The sequence below is a fragment of the Malaclemys terrapin genome, chromosome 19, assembly GCF_027887155.1.
Source record: "Malaclemys terrapin pileata isolate rMalTer1 chromosome 19, rMalTer1.hap1, whole genome shotgun sequence".
Lineage (NCBI taxonomy): Eukaryota > Metazoa > Chordata > Testudines > Emydidae > Malaclemys > Malaclemys terrapin.
The window spans coordinates 11,308,089-11,327,952 of NC_071523.1; the positions used below are offsets into that span (position 1 = coordinate 11,308,089).

General features: G+C 48.4%; 1 protein-coding gene across 4 annotated transcripts in view; it reads left to right on the top strand.

Moving 5' to 3' along the window:
• The first annotated feature begins 178 nt into the window (after positions 1-178).
• MTOR (mechanistic target of rapamycin kinase) overlaps positions 179-19,864 on the top strand; it is a 103,680-nt gene continuing 83,994 nt past the window's right edge. For 2 of the 4 annotated variants that reach the window (XM_054009144.1, XM_054009145.1), the window contains exons 1-20: positions 179-248; positions 1,684-1,846; positions 2,196-2,304; positions 3,077-3,139; positions 3,606-3,838; positions 4,203-4,403; positions 5,201-5,335; positions 7,009-7,284; positions 7,629-7,737; positions 8,514-8,700; positions 8,891-9,019; positions 10,643-10,887; positions 11,394-11,609; positions 12,306-12,511; positions 13,157-13,279; positions 13,665-13,754; positions 13,847-13,939; positions 14,679-14,813; positions 15,191-15,320; positions 19,038-19,288. In XM_054009144.1, the coding sequence (XP_053865119.1) occupies positions 1,727-1,846; positions 2,196-2,304; positions 3,077-3,139; positions 3,606-3,838; positions 4,203-4,403; positions 5,201-5,335; positions 7,009-7,284; positions 7,629-7,737; positions 8,514-8,700; positions 8,891-9,019; positions 10,643-10,887; positions 11,394-11,609; positions 12,306-12,511; positions 13,157-13,279; positions 13,665-13,754; positions 13,847-13,939; positions 14,679-14,813; positions 15,191-15,320; positions 19,038-19,288 (3,051 nt within the window). In that variant the 5' untranslated portion in view covers positions 179-248; positions 1,684-1,726. The remainder of the gene's footprint in view (positions 249-1,683; positions 1,847-2,195; positions 2,305-3,076; positions 3,140-3,605; positions 3,839-4,202; positions 4,404-5,200; positions 5,336-7,008; positions 7,285-7,628; positions 7,738-8,513; positions 8,701-8,890; positions 9,020-10,642; positions 10,888-11,393; positions 11,610-12,305; positions 12,512-13,156; positions 13,280-13,664; positions 13,755-13,846; positions 13,940-14,678; positions 14,814-15,190; positions 15,321-19,037; positions 19,289-19,864) is intronic. The other 2 variants (XM_054009146.1, XM_054009147.1) reach the window with 1 other exon arrangement.

Genomic DNA, 19,864 nt, shown 5'->3' on the forward strand with positions numbered 1-19,864 from the left:
CTTTGATTGGCCGTGAGCGACTGCACCCGCCTCCGGCAGTTATTTGGGGGTGGAAACACCATGCCCTAGTAACCCCGCCTCACCCGTAAAACTGTTGGCTGCTCTACCTGCTGGTCACGTTCCCCTCAGCGCTGATTGGTTGGCGGGTCTTCGCCGGCCCGGCGGCAGCAGTGGGGGAGGGGAAACCCGGGGCCCAAGCTGGGGAACCGGTCGCAAGGGGGCCGGCGCGGCTGGGCCGGCCGGAGGCGGTGAGTGCGGGGCCCCGATCCGGGGCTGGGAAGTGACCCCCTCCCCCTCAGGAGGGACACCCCGGCCTGGCTCCCCCGTACGGGGCCTATGGGGGCTGCCTCCCCTTCCCCACCCCTTCGCCGGCCGGGCTGGCCCAGGCCCCCCGGCAGCCACAGCCCCGGCAGCCCCTCCCTCCCTCCCTCCCCCGGCCGCCCGCCCCCGCAGCACGGGTTGTGCCCGACTCCCCTCGGGTTAGCGCCCGCCGCTGCCCTCGCCCCTCCCGTGCCCCAGGCGGAGCAGTGTCCGGAACGGCCGCCGCTCTACCCCCGGGGCCTCCCCGCCCTGCGCCGGGCTGGGCCGGGCAATGGATGGCTGGGACCGTGGCCTTGGGTCTGCGCCGGCTTTCCCAACGCGGGGGATCTGTGCCCCCACTAATGCAAGCGAGGCCTCTGCCCTTGGCTGTGTGCGCAGGCTCGTAGGCCTTGCTTGCCCGGGGTAGACAAACTGCATTCACCCCTTTGCACCGGAAAACACCGCTCGTTGGAGAGCTGCTAAGGCATTTCCCTCATCAGGGAAGAGGAGGCCTATTTAGGCCACTCTTCCAGTGTGGGTACCAGCATGGGGAGCTGATCATGGCTTCTAGGGAGATGCTGATAGCAGGAAAGATCCCACACTAGCTCCTGATTCCTCAGGGGCATCTGCTGTACCCAGGGATTTTAATGAGGCAGAGTTGTCCCGTGGCTAGTGAGGAATAGGAACCCAGGACTCTTAGGGTTCTGGTCCTAGTTCCCCTACTCATCTGCTGTTTGCTTTCAGCAAAGTACTAGAAGACCTGTGTGTCAGTTTCCTCTTTTCTAAAAGGTTTATTTTTCAACTTTAAAAAAAAAATGCACCCATCAAGATGGTCTCTACACATGCACAACGTTAAACATCCCATTACAGTGACTGTTGCTGGCATGAATAGACTCTCAGCCCATTGGAGGTTATAACGCTTACCCTAGGAGTGTTGAGGCTTGTAAAGAACTTTGAGGTTCTTGGATGAAAGAGGTTGTAGGGGAGCAAACTAAAGTAATGATATCAACATGTGCACCAAGCAGTCCTTATCCTCCTTGTAACTTTGCTTGTCTGGGAATGCCTCTGAAACACAACCCTGTCTTGGTATTTGGGCATGTATTTGATATGGGCATGTCACATGTACCCAAGAACGCTTTGTGCTGAGACTGCAGGAATCAGGGAGGCTGAGCTGGGTCTGGTTTGTTTAGGGTGCGCTGAAGGACCTAGCATGGAATCCAAGGAGCCTGTACCCCTGTCATATATCTGTTGGGGCTCTGTAGCTACAATGCCATCTGAAAACCCTCTGTTCTTTGGGAGCAGTAAATAGGAGCAGTGTGATGGAGGGAGCTGTGATTGGTTTCTGTACTAGCCAAAAGCAATAAACAGGTTTTCTGTCTAAAGGATCCACTGGACTTGATACCCCAAGTCCCAACTTGCCGCCATCATGTCGAGCACCGTGTCCATCCTTCAGCAATTTGCCAGTGGCCTGAAGAGCCGCAATGAAGAAATCAGGGCAAAAGCGGCCAAGGACTTGCAGCATTATGTCACCATGGAGCTCCGTGAGGTGAGTGCTGCCGATGTGGAAGCAGCAGCATTTAGCTGGGGAGACACGTTTGTACTATTTGGCTAGGGAGTGAGGTGTGTCGCTAGGATGCTTGGGGTGGTAGAGATTTGGGATGCTAAGGTAGGTACTAGAGTGGGATGGGCACAAGCAGGCTCCAGAACAGGGGCTGGGTTAACAGGGCAGGGGCACAGGCAGGAGATGTACTTGCTTCTTCTGGGTTTGGATCCCACAGTTAATTTACTGCTTTTGAGTTTGGAAGCCCTGAAAAGTGTGGTGTTGCCCTTCTTTATCTGGGGCATGTGTAATGGAGGAGAGGTTGTAAATTGGTCTGAATTCCTTTTCTGTGCAGATGAGCCAGGAGGAATCTACCCGCTTCTACGATCAGCTGAATCACCACATATTTGAACTGGTCTCTAGCTCTGATGCGAACGAGAGGAAAGGAGGCATTCTGGCTATAGGTGAGTGAAGGACTTCAGAGCCTCTGGTGAACTTTCCCTTCAAATTGCTAATCTATCAGGATGGATTGTCAAGAGAACTTCACGCCCACAAGAGCTGCCCAGTATATTTAAGAGAGTTCAGTGCACTGGGTGCGTATGGAACGTAGAGCTCTTTGGAAAATCTGAGCATAAGTGTCACAATGGGAGTTGCTGGATTCTGAGCACTTCTGAAAATCTGGCCCTTTTGGTCCCTCCTTGGAAACTGAGCACTTGAAAACCTGACCCCAACGTGGGTGCTGAGCACTTGAAAATCTGGCGCTGAGCTCTTCTGAAAATATTTCTCTTAGTGTCCAGTTTTATTGGTGGTCACAAGAGGCGAAGACTCTGGACTCCCAGTTGCCTGAGAACATGAATTCTTTTTTGTTTAAAGTCACCTGCTCAGGGGCAACAGACCCCATCCCTGTGGAGGGATCTAAATGGCTTTTGCCTTCATTTTGTGTATCCCTGTTGTGCTTTAATTCTTACATGGCAAAGCTGCCCAAATGCGGTGACACACAAGGATGCAGGTAACTTGTATAAAAACACACCCTTCCAACCAAATACTCCGTATCCTTAGCATTTGCCTTTTGTTAACTACATAGAAACTGCTTGTGGGTTGATTTCACGAACCATAACCAAACCAACCCCAAGGTATCTGGAGGTGGTGGAAGTAACTTAGGAAAAGAAATCTTTGTTGACCGCATCTGATTTCGAAGCTGACAGTATCACTTTAAAATTGTTTCTGTGAATTTAGTGCTGTTGAAAGGTGCCGGATTGACAACCCTGGACACTGATGGCCTCTTTATCTACAGAGCAGGTACAACCCAGGCACCGGCAGTGCAAACTTCAGCCACACTGCCCCCTGTCAGTGTGCCTCAACTTTGACCTGGAGGGACCATTTCTAGGGGTGAGGGAGCATTCAGTCTCCTTAGTCCATGCAGTCCTTGGCGCCTCTACTGAGACTGTCAAGAAGGGGGCCAGTTGTAGTGGTTGCATGTGGATGCCTGTCAATTGGGAATGGGCCCACAATCCCAGGGTGGAAAATCTGTGACCTGTGGAAAGGACTTGATAAGCTTCCCTGTTTACTAAACAAATTCTGACTTTAAAAGGCTGGTGATCCTTTCCTATTGCTTGATTTCTCTGGTGGATTTCTGGCTTAGGAAGAGATAATGGGAGTCTCTAAAGAATGGATAGGGAATACTAACTCTTCTCCAGGGACTACCTTACTGTCTGGCAAGCTGACTCGGTGGCAGAGCTTTCACTCCTGTTCTCCCTCTCCCCAGCAAGCCTTATCGGCGTTGAGGGAGGCAATGCCACCCGCATCGGCAGGTTTGCCAATTACCTTCGGAACCTCCTCCCCTCCAATGACCCCGTCGTCATGGAGATGGCGTCCAAGGCCATCGGGCGCCTTGCTCTGGCAGGTGATACCTTCACGGCAGAATATGTGGAGTTCGAGGTGAAACGGGCTCTGGAGTGGCTGGGAGCTGATAGGAATGAAGGTCGAAGACACGCAGCTGTACGTACTCCTCTTCAGCCTTTCTGGGAAAGGGCTGGCTGCTCATGAGTAGTGGTGATGGGAGCTATGTATATAGATGGGTGGATGCAGCGAATGAGAGCTGTCACGGACTGGAATGGCTACCATTGTATATCTGAGAAGTTGTGATGCTGGCTAGCTGGTCTGCCATTAATCATGTTCATTATCATAGTCTCTTGGGACCAGCCAAGAATGAAGCCCTGTTATGCTAGGCATTGTACAAATGCAGTGCACTTAGAAGGTCCTTGCCCCCAAAAAGCTTAAAGTCTGGACAGACACAGGGGAAGGGGTCAGTCTCTGAATTCCAATCTGTGCCTAACACCACCATCTCTCTTCCTCTCTCCAGGTTCTGGTCCTGCGTGAGCTGGCGATCAGCGTGCCCACCTTCTTCTTCCAGCAGGTGCAGCCGTTCTTCGATAACATCTTCGTTGCTGTGTGGGATCCCAAGCAGGCCATCCGAGAGGGAGCCGTGTCTGCCTTACGAGCCTGCCTTATCCTCACCACCCAGCGGGAGCCAAAGGAGATGCAGAAGCCACAGTGGTACAGAGTAAGGAAATAATCCCTTAATCTTGGAACAGCTTTCCTCCAGAGTTCAGAAAAGCCTCAGTGTCCGCACCAAAAGCCAAGAGACTGATCCTCATATGTCAATAGGTGTTGGCTGCTCGCAATCAGGATTGAAAATGGTTTGGCCTCTAGAATAGGCTGAACCAAACTGTTTACACTACCCTCTACAAAAGCATGTGAGACACTCCATTCCACCAGGGCTCTACTGTACTTTCTGTAACTCGTTGCCAACAGTAGAACAGAATGCTCAGTAGTTAGGACACGTGCAGATTTTATGGGTTCTGCTACCTCAAGGTCTCGTCAGCATCAGTGATCAAAGAGCCAATCAGCAATGGCAAGGTTACAACGCTGCAGCCAAGGGTTGTACTTATTTGGCAAGGAGTTCTAAATCCATATGTGAGGCTTGAACAATGCAATCAGACTAATTTGACACAGTGAGACCTGAGCACATGTCACACTGGCAACATGACCAGGGTGTCAAGAAACAAAAGGCCTCAACACACATTTCACATAATCCCCATGTACGCTATGATAATGGTGTGCTCTTGAGAGAAGATGGAAGACGCAGGTCTCCTTGTCCACTCTTTCTGTTGAAAACAGTTTGGCTGCCAGAGTAGACTGGGTCAGAACTATTCAGTGCTCTGTTCTAGTGTTGATCAGCTGAGGTTTGTAGCTGTTCCTGGAACTTATGGGCTCCCAGTAACTACTGGCTTGCTGTATTCCCTTGCTCTACATTGGGGGGACTTGGTCTCTGTTAAGGTTGCTATTATCTTTGTTCAGCACACATACGAAGAGGCAGAGAAAGGTTTCGATGAGACTTTGGCCAAGGAGAAGGGTATGAATCGTGACGACCGAATCCACGGTGCCTTACTGATCCTCAACGAATTAGTGAGAATCAGCAGCATGGAGGGAGAGGTGAGTGACTTATCAAGTTTTGGTGACCAGCGTTTGGTGCTATGGTTGACCGAACGGAGGTGTCTCCTCGTTCAGTTTAATAAAATGGGGCATGTGCGATTAATCCATTTGGGTTGGAAATGGGTTGATTGAACTGGAGAAGTTCATGAGCAACTGGGGTCTAGGGCATTTCATTGTCGCAAATACAGTGGCAAAGTGAAGGGCATTAATATAACAGTAACAAATGTTTAGGGACAGGAGGGTTCATTCATAATGGAAAGTGACATTAAATGGCTTTAAGTGACAACTGGATGGTTAGGGCAGCAGGTACAGATATTTGTGGGATATAAACACAAAGGAAAGAGGAATTGTGCAGGGTGTTAGAGGAGGGTATAGCCAGAGGAGGTGGCTATACCCCTGGCAGTGAATTAAATGAGGTTTTGGGCAGCCTCCCAAGGGAAGGAAAAGGGTGAAAACCCAATTGCTTGGGACTTTTAAAATTAGATTAGAAAAAGCACTAGAGAATGTCCTTCAGGGAACAATTCTGCCTCCGTCCCTTGGGATGGACAAGGTGATTGAATAGGACTCTCTCCCTCTTTAGTTTCAATTACTCCTCCACAATCTTTTCCCAGTTGTAGCTTCAAACCTTTCTTGCATTATGCTGTCCCCTGTGACCGTATGTGGTAGGACAGATACATCACTGTCTGTTCAATGTTTGTGCTATAGGATGGTCGCCTGATAGGTTCTAACCTTATATGGATATGTGTTTAATTTAAGCAGCAACTTGGCACCAATTAAATTTGAAATGAAGGTGTGTTCGTAGGGGCTGGTGGGTTCATAGGAAGTGGTTGAATGTGTTGGAAGCGAGGATCAGGTTAGTGCCCAGAACTGTTTAATCATGTGAAACTCGGCACATTCTGAGAGTCCTGCTAGACCAGTGGTACCCAAACTAGAGGCGCCACTTGTTCAGGGAAAGCCCCTGGCAGGCCGGGCTGGTTTGTTTACCTGCCGCGTCCACAGGTTCGGCCGATCGCGGCTCCCACTGGCTGCGGTTTGCCGTTCTTGGCCAATGGGGGCTACGGGAAGCGGTGGCCAGCACGTCCCTCGGCCCGCGCTTCTTCCTGCAGCTCCCATTGGCCAAGAACGGTGAACCGGTGGGAGCCGCGATTGGCCAAACCTGTGGACGTGGCAGGTAAACAAACCGGTCCAGCCCGCCAGGGGCTTTCCCTGAACAAGTGGCGCCCCTAGTTTGGGAACCACTGTGCTAGACTGTGAATTCACAGAATTATAGAAATGTAGGGCTGGAAGGGACCTGGAGACATCATCTAGGCCATCCCCCTCCCACTTCCCTTTGGTTGAGGAGGCAGTGGGTGCAGGGTTGGAACAGCATTTCCGCAAGAGTTAGGGCCACTGCCATACCTAGTCTGCCTTGTTCAGTGAATTTCACTGGTTGACCCTGATTCTTTCCCACTCTGAGCCGAAAAAGGAGAATTCTTTGCCTGTGCTGTCTCACTGCTGGCCACTTGGCAGGAAAATCTATTGCATGTAAGGCACCTGGATGTCATGTCTGGTTTGCAGTTCAGTTTGTGCCATACAGCCCCCTTGGTGTGGGTGCCTGTGGTCCATGAGTTGGTTAGTTGTGTGTGTCCTCTTCTGTTTAACTGCCTTTGAAAGTGTGTTTTTCCTGTGCCCAGCGCCTTAGAGAGGAGATGGAGGAGATCACACAGCAGCAGATGGTGCACGACAAATACTGCAAAGACCTGTTGGGCTTTGGTACAAAACCTCGCCACATCACCCCTTTCACCAGCTTCCAGTCTGTACAGCCCCCGCAGTCGAACGCCTTGGTGGGGCTCCTGGGGTACAGCCCCCATCAAGGAATTATGGGGTTTGGAGCCTCGCCTGTCCCAGCAAAGTCAACGTTGGTCGAGAGTCGATGTTGTCGGGATCTGATGGAGGAGAAGTTTGATCAGGTAAGCTGTGGGCTTTTCTCTAGCGGCCTCCCAAAATCCCCTACGCAGAGACCAGACTCTTAGTGTGACTCCCTTCCGTTCCCTTTGCTGGGAGGCAATATGGCCCAATAGTTGGATCACGGTCACAACCCATTAACTGTGGTTCTGGCTCTGTTGCTGGTTTTCTGTGTGTCCTGGAGTGAGCTACTTAACTTCTCTGTGCCGCAGTTTAGCCCTGTGTGGCACAGGTATAATTATAACCCTTCCTGAGGGGCAATGCAGCGGAATGACAGTGGAAACCCTTGCGATCCCCGCATGACAAGGATGACAGAGCACCCTTTAAAGCCCAACCCCTCTGGTTTCAGGTGTGCCTCTGGGTTTTGAAGTGCAGAACCAGCAAGAACTCTCTGATCCAGATGACCATCCTCAATTTACTCCCACGGCTGGCTGCTTTCCGGCCTTCTGCGTTCACAGGTGAGGGGTCTTGCAGCTGGGGTTTGGCATCTGAAGGTGAGTTGGGGAGGTTCTAGCTCACGTGGTCCCATTGACCTATGTACAGGTAATGCATCGGCAGAAATCCTGGTGCTTGGCATTGTACAGACTGGCACTTTGATTCCTGCTTTAAGTAGTGGGAATTACTGTCCTCTGGATAGTCTCCTTGACATCTGATGGGAGTTCGCTGCTTTGTAAAGCTGGCAGAGTGAAAGCCCTTGCCTGGACTCCGTGTTCAGTGCCTTAATAAAAACAGGACCTCATTTTCATGCTCCCTGAGCATGCCATGTTCAGTGCTGAGCTGTACCCTCTTACTCCCTTCACTTATATCCCAGTTATCAGCAATGTCCGATCCGGATTTCCCTTCTGTGGATGAAAGAAAATCCCAGCTGGCCTTTCAAAAGTTGAATCACTCAAAGCGCTGAGAACAATCAAGGTAGTTGGAGTTAGAGCAGCATTGTCAATATGGCTCTAACTGGATTTACCTTAAAGCTTTATTACGGTCTCTCCTCACCTCCAAATCCCAGTCGGTCACTGCAGTAACAAGTAATAAACTGCCTGGCATCTTGCTTACAGGAAGCATCTTTTAACTACTATTGCCAGGTTCTCTCTTACACTGTTTCTGTAGTAGGGACCGCTGGGCTTTTAGCCACACAGGCCAATAGGAAGTTGGTTTCTCATAATCTCATAAAAAGTTTGTGTCCGCTCTATCAGGCCAAATGAACTCATCGATTGTCTTGTTCTGCTCTTGTGATCAGCTGATCAGTACCTTCCAGACACAATGAACCACATCCTGAGCTGTGTGAAGAAGGAGAAGGAGCGAACAGCAGCCTTCCAAGCCTTGGGATTGCTTTCTGTGGCCGTGAGGTCTGAGTTCCAGGCCTACTTGCCCAAGGTCCTTGAAATCATCAAAGCAGCACTCCCACCAAAAGATTTCGCCCACAAGTGAGTGTATGAAGGTTAGAGAGGATCTTGGATAGACACCTGCTGATCATGCCATTTTCGGTGTGACAGTGGGGTATGACAGCTTATTAAACTGATAGGTGTTCCCATGAGACGTTGATAAGTGAGAGGGGTGAAGAGATATGCAGGATTGCACTCTGAGATAAATAGCTCTTATGGTGTCTGTTTTCAGGAGGCAGAAGTCCATGCAGGTGGATGCCACAGTCTTCACCTGCATCAGCATGCTGGCACGAGCTATGGGACCCTGCATCCAGCAGGATATCAAAGAGCTTCTGGAACCCATGTTGGCTGTGGGACTGAGGTAGGTATAAGATATGTTAGCAAGTTCTCCCATTAGCCACTGGGTGGCATTGTTGGCCATGAGCAACAGTGATCATTGTATGTATAAAAGTGAGTTATGAAACTCCAGCAAGCAGACTTCTTAATCAGCCTTAGAGAAAAGCCTGTCAAATGCTTTTCCTTCGCAAACACTCAGAGATGATATGGTTGTCTGCCTTCCTGAGTTGGAGGAAATAGTGCACTGAGTCTCCTGCATTAGGGAAATTACTAAGACATTCCACCCATGCCACTGAGAAGCCAAAGACCAGGATGAAAATAACAGTATGGTGTTACTAAGCTAATTCTTTTTGAGATAAGGGGTGAGAACTAATCTTTTGATCCAAAAACCAAATTCCTTTCAAATAGAAATACTCTAGAAGCTATTCTCTTTTCCTGAGAAGGAATCCTTCAGCTCTTAGGATGGCAGCCAGGGTGATGGGGTGCATTCGAGTCAGCCAGTTCGCACACTCCTCTCAAAAGTGAAACATACCAGAAAAGACACGATTTTCAAATACCGGCAATTTTATCCCATGACCAAATCCAACGCTGGTTACACTCAGGTGTGTAAAAAGGACATTCGTGCCTTTCTGCTGCTCTGGTTATTCAAGTTCAGCACTTAGGTGAGTTATCATGGCTCCCATGTCTGGAAGTCAGGGCCAGTATTTGAAATTCAGCATGTGGGTGCATTGCTGTGCCGAGCTTCCCGTTCCACGCCTGGTGCTGCCAGCTAGACTCCTCCAGCACTGTCAGTGTGTTACATCCTGCTGGGGGGAGGTTACTCCTCTGAAAAGGCAACAAGCAGCAATTTGTCTTCAGTCTGAGATGTCTCTTGGGTTCTGAGAACGTGTCATCGTGGAAAGAATTGCTCTATAAAATAACTAGTCCAAGCGAAGTCAAGAGCAGATTCCCCTGCTTCCCAGCACTCAGACGCTCCTTTTAGGCAAAAACATGGGAAAACAGGAAAACCTTAAAAGTCAATGCACTCCAGCTGTGTCAGACCAACAGGGGAAGTGAATTCGAGGTCGGACTGTCCTACCTCTAGCCTTCCCCCACCTTCAGAGTTCATATCTGGGGACTCCTAACACAAGTGTCCCAGCTTTCTCCTCTACCAGGATGGCGGATACGGGTAAAGGCAGACTTTCAAACAGCTAGCTACCAGGATGCACAGGGCTTCATAGACTAAAGTGAACTCCTAGACGTGGATTGGTAGCCTTTGCCTACGGAGTATAGGAATGAGGCACACAACACAGCAGGTGCCACTAAAATAAACCTGCAGCTGCATTCTGCTCTCTGTGATACATCAGAGCAGTGTTCAAAGGTAGCCCGATGCAAAGTGCCTTGCACCACTCTCCTCTAGAGTTCCACCATGCAGATAATTCCTGGTAGCGCCTAACAGAGCAGTGTGGGCTAGAATCCAAGCAGTTTGTTTGTTAGCTCTGGAGTTTGCACGAAGGCAGCTGTGCTGTGATAGCAGGTGTTGCTGTGACATTATAAACACCCCAGGTAATGTTTTCGTGGGCAAAGTTACAGTCATGAATGAGAAGCCAAAACATGTAACTATTCTTGTTCCTGTCCTAATGAGTGTCTGCCTGCTTGTCACCCTCAGCCCAGCTCTGACTGCTGTGCTCTATGACTTGAGTCGTCAGATCCCCCAGCTGAAGAAGGACATCCAGGACGGGCTGCTGAAAATGCTCTCTCTCGTTCTGATGCACAAACCTCTCCGGCACCCAGGCATGCCCAAGGGCCTTGCCCATCAGCTGGCCTCTCCCAGCCTCACCAACATCCCCGAGGCCAGCGATGTGGGCAGCATCACCCTTGCCCTGCGCACACTGGGCAGCTTCGAGTTCGAAGGTAAGGTGTGAAGCCAGCAGCAGGGCGGATGCGAGAGGCGTTGGGGCACTCACAGAAAGCATGCATGTCAGTATTGTCGGCGCAGGCTGTGTACGCTGTCATTAAGGTTGCACAACACTATCCATGGCCCGTGTGTGTTCCCACGGCTGAATTCACTGCAGCGTTTTGGCAGCCTTCTGGAAAGCGTCACCCGTTGTGGGTGCACAGTAACACAAATATTTATATACTGTAATTAGAATTACAATCCAGAAATGGGTATAAAAGCATCTAAGGAAGGGCTTGCCTTTTCCCTGGCTAGCACAGAAGAGAAGTGCTGACATAGCTTATGCTCAGGTTGACCCCATCTACACAGTTGCTTCTGTTACAGGAGGAGAAACTTGAAACCAAACAGTAACGGTGTCCCTCACATTCAGTCTGCAGCTCCGTGTTTGTCTCCCTGGAAAGTCCTGTTGCTGAGGTGTAAACCTGTGTGAGAACCAGTCTCTCTTTTCCCCACTCCCATCCAGGCCATTCTCTGACCCAGTTTGTCCGGCACTGTGCGGATCACTTCCTGAACAGTGAGCACAAGGAGATCCGGATGGAGGCGGCCCGCACCTGCTCTCGCCTTCTCACGCCCTCCATCCACTTGATCAGTGGTCATGCCCATGTGGTCAGCCAGACTGCAGTGCAGGTGGTGGCAGATGTTCTCAGCAAACTGCTCGTGGTTGGGATAACAGACCCAGGTAATGTGTTGGGTTTGCCACCATACAGCTGTCTGTGCCTGGACAGAGGGTTGTTGTAGTGTTCAGGCTTGTTTTCTGATAACCCAGGCAATTGCTCTTTCTAAATAAAATGGATTACAGACCTCTGAATCCATCCCCAGATTTGGGAGTATTAGCAGAGAGCAAGTGCAGAGTGGTGTAACCCCAGGGATTCTCTGTTCTAGGTGGAGGCCTCAGAATGTCACTACCTGCCTCTTGCCTTGTATGAGCCTGTCCCACATCACAGTCTCAATTGTTACGATTGAGGAGGGACCGGCTCCTTTTGTTGAACCTCGCTCTCTTTTCCCCCTTTGGCTGGGTGGGTTCTGTTAATGGCTGAGTGGTCACCTGGGGCTGAGTGGTCACCTGGGGCTGATTTGCCCTTTCTCTGCGGTGCTTCCAGTCACACTAGCTTTAGGAGCAACAGACTGTCCTGGACGTGAAACCCGGGTGTCTTGTTTGGCAGCACAGAGCAATAGTGAGACACCACTGGGTAGATTCTTCAGGTCTCTCTCACTCACTGGGGTCCTGGTCCACTTGCTCCAAGGTTTTGGCAGGATTGTTCATTGACAGTAGCTCTCTGGTGAAAGAAGGTGGTATGTAATTTAGTGTGTCTGTCAAGATTGTGTAAGAACAGCAGTTGAACATGAGCAAAGACAAGTGACCATGCTCTTGCAGACCCCGATATCCGTTACTGTGTGTTGGCCTCCTTGGACGAGAGGTTTGATGCCCATCTTGCCCAGGCAGAAAATCTGCAGGCTCTCTTTGTGGCCCTGAACGATCAGGTGTTTGAAATCCGAGAGCTGGCTATCTGCACCGTGGGCCGGCTGAGCAGCATGAACCCTGCCTTTGTCATGCCTTTCCTGCGCAAGATGTTAATACAGGTAACGGAGACAGGGCGGTAAGGATGGGGATGGAGTCCTTATTAACTAAGGTGGGGATGGTGGCATTAAGGAAGTCAGACTGTCCAGCTCTAGAATAGCTGCAGTGCAGTGTAGGTCTCCCTTTCTGGAAGGCTGTTTATAACCCAGCTTGATACTTCTTAGACAATGCTTTCCTAGTGAGAGTTGATGTCTTCATTTTATTTATTTGCACCAGCCCTCAGAATTCTATGAAGTTTGCAGTCACCAACTTCCATGTTAGGGTGGAGAGGACAGTAGTAACTTCAGGTCCCAGCATGTGCAACGTTTTTTGCCTTGAGTGGAGGGGCCTTCTGTTCGGACTGAGGTGGAGTATCACATGCCCGAGAGTATAATCCCATAGGCTTTCCCTCCCCATTAGGGATGGATCTGGTTGCGCTCCATTCCATTTTATAGAAATTAGCCATGGCCTCATTTGGGCCTTGGCTGATACCATGTGTACAGCTTCTGAGATTGCTTTCTCATTTGACACTCGAGTTCTGAGTTGTGGAGGAGGATGGGATGAGTCTCATTGTTTTGCTCTCTTCTATTGTTTGCTGCCTTAGGTGGAGAACGCTGGCTCTCCAGCTTTCGATCTGCTTTAATGCATCTGGTTTGCCCTTTGTGCAGATCCTGACGGAGCTGGAACACAGTGGTGTTGGCAGAATAAAGGAGCAGAGCGCCAGGATGTTGGGTCACTTGGTTTCCAATGCCCCACGACTCATTCGTCCATATATGGAGCCCATCCTTAAGGTAGGGCCTTCTTAGAATGCCTGCTGACTTTAGGTGGGGGAGATCTTCTGGCACATAGGTGTATCACACAATAACTGTGACCATGAGCTGCACCATTTTCATTGCTCTGTAATGGCATAAAAAACAGACTGGAGTGTGGTCCCTACTATAACCCTGAGCGTGTGCAACTGCTTGACCTGGATAGACGTTGGATGTGCAAAAACCCTAAAGATGTAATAGAAATATGTTGTAAATCTTTGAAACACGTTGGCACCCATGAGCATCTGTTAGGGGCTCTGTCTTACAGGCATTTCCAGTGCAGGAGTCAGGGAAGAGATTGCTCAGTGCAGGGCCGGGGGGAGAAGTTTCTCAGCGGATTCTAACTTTTTCCTATGTCATCAAACAGGCATTGATTGTGAAACTGAAAGATCCTGACCCAGATCCTAATCCAGGGGTGATTAATAATGTCTTGGCTACCATAGGGGAACTGGCCCAGGTAAGGGTATTGCAGCTTTATGTGGAGGCATTATCATTGCTGCCTAAGCCTGTAGAGTTCTAGATGAGAGCCCTTCCTTCCTCTGTCTACAGGTCAGTGGGCTGGAGATGAGGAAGTGGGTGGATGAGCTTTTCATCATAATCATGGACATGCTCCAGGACTCCTCCTTGCTGGCAAAAAGACAAGTGCGTATATGACAAGGAGGGGAGGGATAGCTCAGTGGTTTGAGCATTGGCCTGTTAAACCCAGGGTTGTGAGTTCAATCCTTGAGGGGGCCATTTAGGAAACTGGGGTCAAAATCTGTCTGGGGATTGGTCCTGCTTTGAGCAGGGGGTTGAACTAGATGACCTCCTGAGGTCCCTTCCAACCCTATGATTCTACGATATCTGCCCTAAACCATGCTGTCCTCTGTGACCAGAAGCATACAGTAAAATGTCACTGTATGCTGTGAAAGCTACTAAAAAACATTAGCTCAGAATGTCAGTCTCTCATGGAACGCAGAGTCCGTTCTTGTCTGCCAAGATGGAAATTGTAGCGCCACTCTGTCTTGTGATCAGGATGCTCTGCCAGGTGGCTAGAAAACCCAGCGTAGGTCAGTGGTTTTTGTGGAAGACACTGGTTCAGGCTCCATGCTGCAGAGACATTTCCAACACCAACCGAAGGAGATGGAGAAAAAGTCACATCTCAGAGTGGTGTGGTGTGTGTGTTGTATAAGCCTGAGGTTTGTAGGTTGCCATGTGTTAATTGACTTTTCACCTTCCTTTAACGAAGAGACCCTGTTTGTGGAGACTTCCAGTGTCATGGAAGGCAATCAGACATTGAGATGTTTTAAAAGAAGAAAAATGGCTCTGGTAGGACAGGACAAATAGTAACTTGCTGCTTGGCCTGATCATAACTAACCGTTCAGGGCTATATTCATTCCAGGTGGCTCTGTGGACACTGGGACAACTGGTGGCCAGCACAGGTTATGTGGTGGAGCCGTACAGGAAATACCCAACCTTGCTGGATGTGCTGCTGAACTTCTTGAAGACCGAGCAGAACCAGGGCACTCGGAGAGAGGTAGGAACTCAAAGCTCACTTCCCAGCAGCAACTTCTTCTGCGTACTTGCATGAGAGGGCAAGGTCAGTCATGCTAACCTTCTAACTAACGACTGATCTGTTGTTGGGGTTGATTGAGGGTTAGTTTGGCATAATGAGCAGGACTCTAAAGGGGCTGTGAATGGAAGCTAGTTAAGTTGCTCACTTCAGTGGATGGGAAGAGTCAGTATGCTCTATTTGGAATACGATGGGACTGTCTCCCCCACCACCTGATCTGCACCTTCCCTCCACCAGCCACCCAGAGCCCTGAGTTCAGGCTTCGTTTAATGTGTTGGCCTTAGCCTGAGTGATACGCCTTGACATGCCTTCTCTTTTTTGACCTTTTCCCCCCATGCTAGGCTATCCGTGTGCTGGGACTGTTGGGGGCTTTGGACCCTTATAAGCACAAAGTGAATATTGGCATGATTGACCAGTCGCGAGACGCTTCGGCTGTCAGCCTGTCGGAGTCTAAATCCAGCCAGGATTCTTGTAAGCAGAGGGAGACTGGGGAAAGAGTGTGTACCCTGCACTGTTTAGTTTTAAAAGGGCCTTGGTCTTTACATTCCAGCACAAGAACTAAAGATGAAAATGACGTAATGCAGCATCTGGGTTGTTTTCTCAGTCAGTACTGAGAGGTGGGCTAGATGGATCCTAACCAAGAGTGTTTCCCAAAAACTCCATGGGCTTTACACTCAATCAAGATTTTCACTCAAAAGTGAAATGACTTAAGCTACGGAAAGGCAGCATTATCTGTAGCTAGGGCGTAGGACAGGGTGACAAGAGACCTGAGTTTTTTTCCCAGCTCTGCCTCTGAGACTTCAGGTGCGTCACATCTCAATACCTGTTTCATCATTTGTTAAAAAAGAGCTAATTATACTGACCTGTGTTTGTGACATGCGTAGAGATCTATGGATGGAAAGCACACTGTATTAGCACTAGAATGCACAAAACAGAAAATACTTTGAGGGTTCCATGCCAAGTTCCCTTTTGTATCTGTTGTTGATATTAGAGGGTTCCTGTTAACTAAAACTAGAGGTGAAAGTCATTTCATGTTCTCCACCTCTCACAGATCTCCCTGCCCAATTTTGAGGTTTTACAATTGCACCTTCCTGTTTTATAAAATGTCTTTCTCTTCCCTGTTGCTGTGTGAAAGGCTAATGGAAATGGGAGATTGCCTATATAGGGGAAATCTGAATACATACGATGTGGTCAAATGTACAATAAAATGACCAGTAGAGAAATATCTCCTCTAACTTTTTATCTGTAATGATCTTGGGTGCTACTTGCAGCAATAGTCCATACATTTCAGGCAAATGTGCAGGGAATTGTTTAAGCTGATGGTATCCCCTTAAAACTGTTACACTTAGTTGACAGGGTTTACTTAGGACTGTTTGTCTACAAGGTCACAGCACCAGTCCCTGAGAACTGTTGGACTCCTTTGAAAGTTTTCCCTGCCCTAGCCCCTTCTCCCTCTTTCATGGGAATGCAGAATACAGTGTTTTTATTCTGAGAATGAAGATTAACCAGAAAGACTTTTTAAACAATTACCAACTTAAACCCAGTTTTTCTCTCTCAAAGTGCTCAAAGTTCTCAAAGGTTAGAAACCTGTTCCATTCCATGTTCTTGCACTAGAATGAGCTTTGTTTCAGGACATAGGCTTTACTGTCCATTGCACAGTTCTGTGCTTTAGGCCTTTATTTCTGTAGTGTCCTAGGGGTGCATGGTGTCTGACAGACAAATTACACAGGCCTCTGCCCTGCAGAACTTGCAATCAAAGTAAAATGCTGAAACCATCTAACAAACATTTCCCAAGGAGGTGTCCATGGAGTATGTCAAACTCATACAACTGAGGGTATCAGTAGTTTTGCCCCCCTACTTTTATCATTGAATTTTGGTGCTAATGTAAGTAGAAGTTCATGTGGTTGCTTCAGAACAAAGTTCTGCCCACATCCCTCACTCCCTGTCTGCAGTTACCCATGTTGTATACCCATTTCCTGAACAGAGAGCAATAATGCTGAATTGCTTGGCGATGGTGTCAGGACGTAGATAGGCAGCTGTTTGCCAGGTGTTTGCTTAAATGAAACCATCAAACTGGCGTCACAGGACTTTGGTTTTGGCAGGAATTTTTATTAGCACTTTCAACTGTTACAATAAAAAAATATAATACCAGATGGAGCGTGATAAACTGTCCCTGAATTCAAATAGATTTCTAAGCACTTTCAATGTAGCATCCTGTAAGGCAGTAAAAAGCCCTCTGGGTTCAGCTGTGAAACTGATTGTGTATGTGTGCATGAATTTCACTGTATACAAAATAAGAGAACTGAACAAAAATAAGTAGCCAGATTATGGGCATCTCCAGATGTGAAATTCACTATAACTGACTTTATTGTTTAATTGTAACTTACTGTAAACATGTCTGATGGAAATAGTTATACTGACGTGTCCACTCAGCCATTGGCAAGGTTTTCTTTTGTGAAATCCAAAGAATTCAGTGGAGCTGTGCTCCACCAGTGTAAATGAAGTCTAGATATGGAATTAAAAAATGCTATTTAAATTAGTTTCCAAACACTAATACAAACAGACAGGGAGGAGAGTGCAAAAGTAATGTGGTTTCTTCATAGTAGAGCAATATATGGTGATACAGAAGTTTCAGTAAATTTTCAAAAGGCCCTTAGGGTTTGTCTACACTTGGAAATTTACTAGAGTACTTATTCCAAAGTAACTCTTTGTGGATACACTCATATTCTGGAATAGTTATCTTGGTAAATTTCCAAGTGTAGACAAGTACCAAATGACTTAGGAGCCTAAATCCCTCTGAATGTCAATGCCACACTTGAAAATGGGACTGAGGCACTTGAGAAAATGTTACCCGATAGCTACAAATTAGCATACTGGTTACCACATTTAAAATACCTGATTAGATGGGAAAAGAAGGAAGGGGATGTGTCATCTTTAAAAAGAGAGAGGAAGAAGGCAATCAATCAAATGTAGCTTATTCCCAGGAGAGGTTTGTATTGCAGAATATTCTATAAATGGGATGTGAGAGACCGTATCTGTCATGCTCCAGCTATCTAAAAGTGCTTTACAAAGTCAGTCGGTCACTGCAGTGCATCCAGCCATGGAGGCAAACGTCTCAGGCGACATGTGCTAGGCTCTGGCACTCTCACACCTTTGGACATGAGTAAGTGTGTCCCTAGGAGAGGAACGTTGGCCAGAATGGCAGGGTTATCCCCTCATATTTTTTTTTTTTTTTTTACAAAAGCAGAGTGGGATCATGAATTTTCCTCTCAGATGGCCACCAGGGATGAGCAGCAGGTGTAACATACAATCAAAGGGCAGATCGTGTTATTGTTGAGTCGTTCTTGTCTTAGCTCTTGCCATTGTGTTGAAGAACTGCAGCTGAGAAAGATGACCAGTAGCTAGAGTTAAAGCTGTACTGTTAGTGATCGCTTTTACTCCCCTCTCCTGCACAAAGAACGTGGGAGGGGAGCAAGAAAACCCTGCACATTTCACCTGTTTCCCTCAACCTCTTGTTACAGAAGACATTTTGCAGAGAGGGGACTGTTAATCTTGGAGCTGTGCCTCTACCCAACCCCATAAATCTTAGAGACATGGGAGAATCCTGGGGATCTCTTCTGCAGTGAGCCAAGACAGTGCTGCTATACCGTTCTGTCTTCCTCAGTAGCACTGCTGCAGTACCATTGCCTGGGTCCCCCATGACTGTTTAGCAACATTACCCTGTGCGTAGATTTTCTTATAGAAGTGTCCAGGCTCTGTAGGGGCCAATGCTCTGGCGATCATACCTCCCCTCTTCCACCAATTCCTACCCTGAAAGCTTCTGAGCTCCTTCTATAAACAGATTCTCAGCAAAGAGGCACGTGCCGTGGGCAGGTTGGGGCACAATGCCTTATAGATGCCACTCCCTTACTCTTGGTGTGTGTGTGTGTGTGTGTGTGTGTGCGCAAAAATTGAGATATCCGTGCAGCCAAGTTTTTTTTTTTTTTTTTTGTCCTCTAAATTTAGGCATACAACTTTCAGGGTCTCGGGGCTTTCATTTAAGTTCTCATGGACTGGTCATCTCCTCTGAGCATGTTGTTAATGTAAATTCCTCTTCTCTCCCCCCCCATTAGCCAGCTGTATCTGAAGTGCAGTGTTGGTGTGTATTGTGTGTACACATGTAAGTGACACTTCCTTACCTTTTCCCAGCTGATTACAGTACCAGTGAGATGTTAGTGAACATGGGAAACCTCCCTCTGGATGAGTTCTACCCTGCTGTCTCCATGGTAGCGCTGATGAGAATCTTCCGCGACCAATCCTTGTCCCACCATCACACTATGGTAGTCCAAGCCATCACCTTTATTTTCAAATCCCTCGGGCTGAAGTGTGTGCAGTTCCTGCCCCAGGTCATGCCAACGTTTCTCAATGTAATTCGGGTTTGCGATGGTGCCATCCGAGAGGTGAGTGTGCTAGGAATTTGCTCCCCTCCCACCCCTCCCCAAAACAAGAATCCATTGTAAAGTGAATGCAACTGGCTTTGGATGCTCCTGCACTGAGAGCTGCTGCCAAGCATGCTGCGAAAGTGAGGTACCAGCTTTGCTTTCTCTCTCCTCTGGGCATTGATCAGAACATCAAGGGGTGCCAATTTTTCTGCTTCTCCATTGAAACAGCTGCTGCCAAGCATCCCCCCTAAATGGCCAGTTCTCAATTCTGCTTCCTTCTTAAGCCATCCTGTGCAGGTCCCACAGCTTTCAGTGGCCTCTGCAGTTTATGCCCTGTTGCAGCGTCTTTACATGTAGAGTCTTAAACCTCTAGCAAAGCGGTGTGCTTTCCTCCTGTGCCGGGAATTTGACTTGCTGCAGTCAGCAGGCATTCACAGCTGAGTGAACAATGATTCCACAGCACCTCACTTCTTTCTCGTTTAATTAGCAATTTTCACTTACATGTAAAATTGCATCAGAAGAATGGGCCTCAGCTGCATCTGGCCTAAGATGGCTGGTTATAGCAGAACCTCTTCCTCAAGAGTGTATGTAATG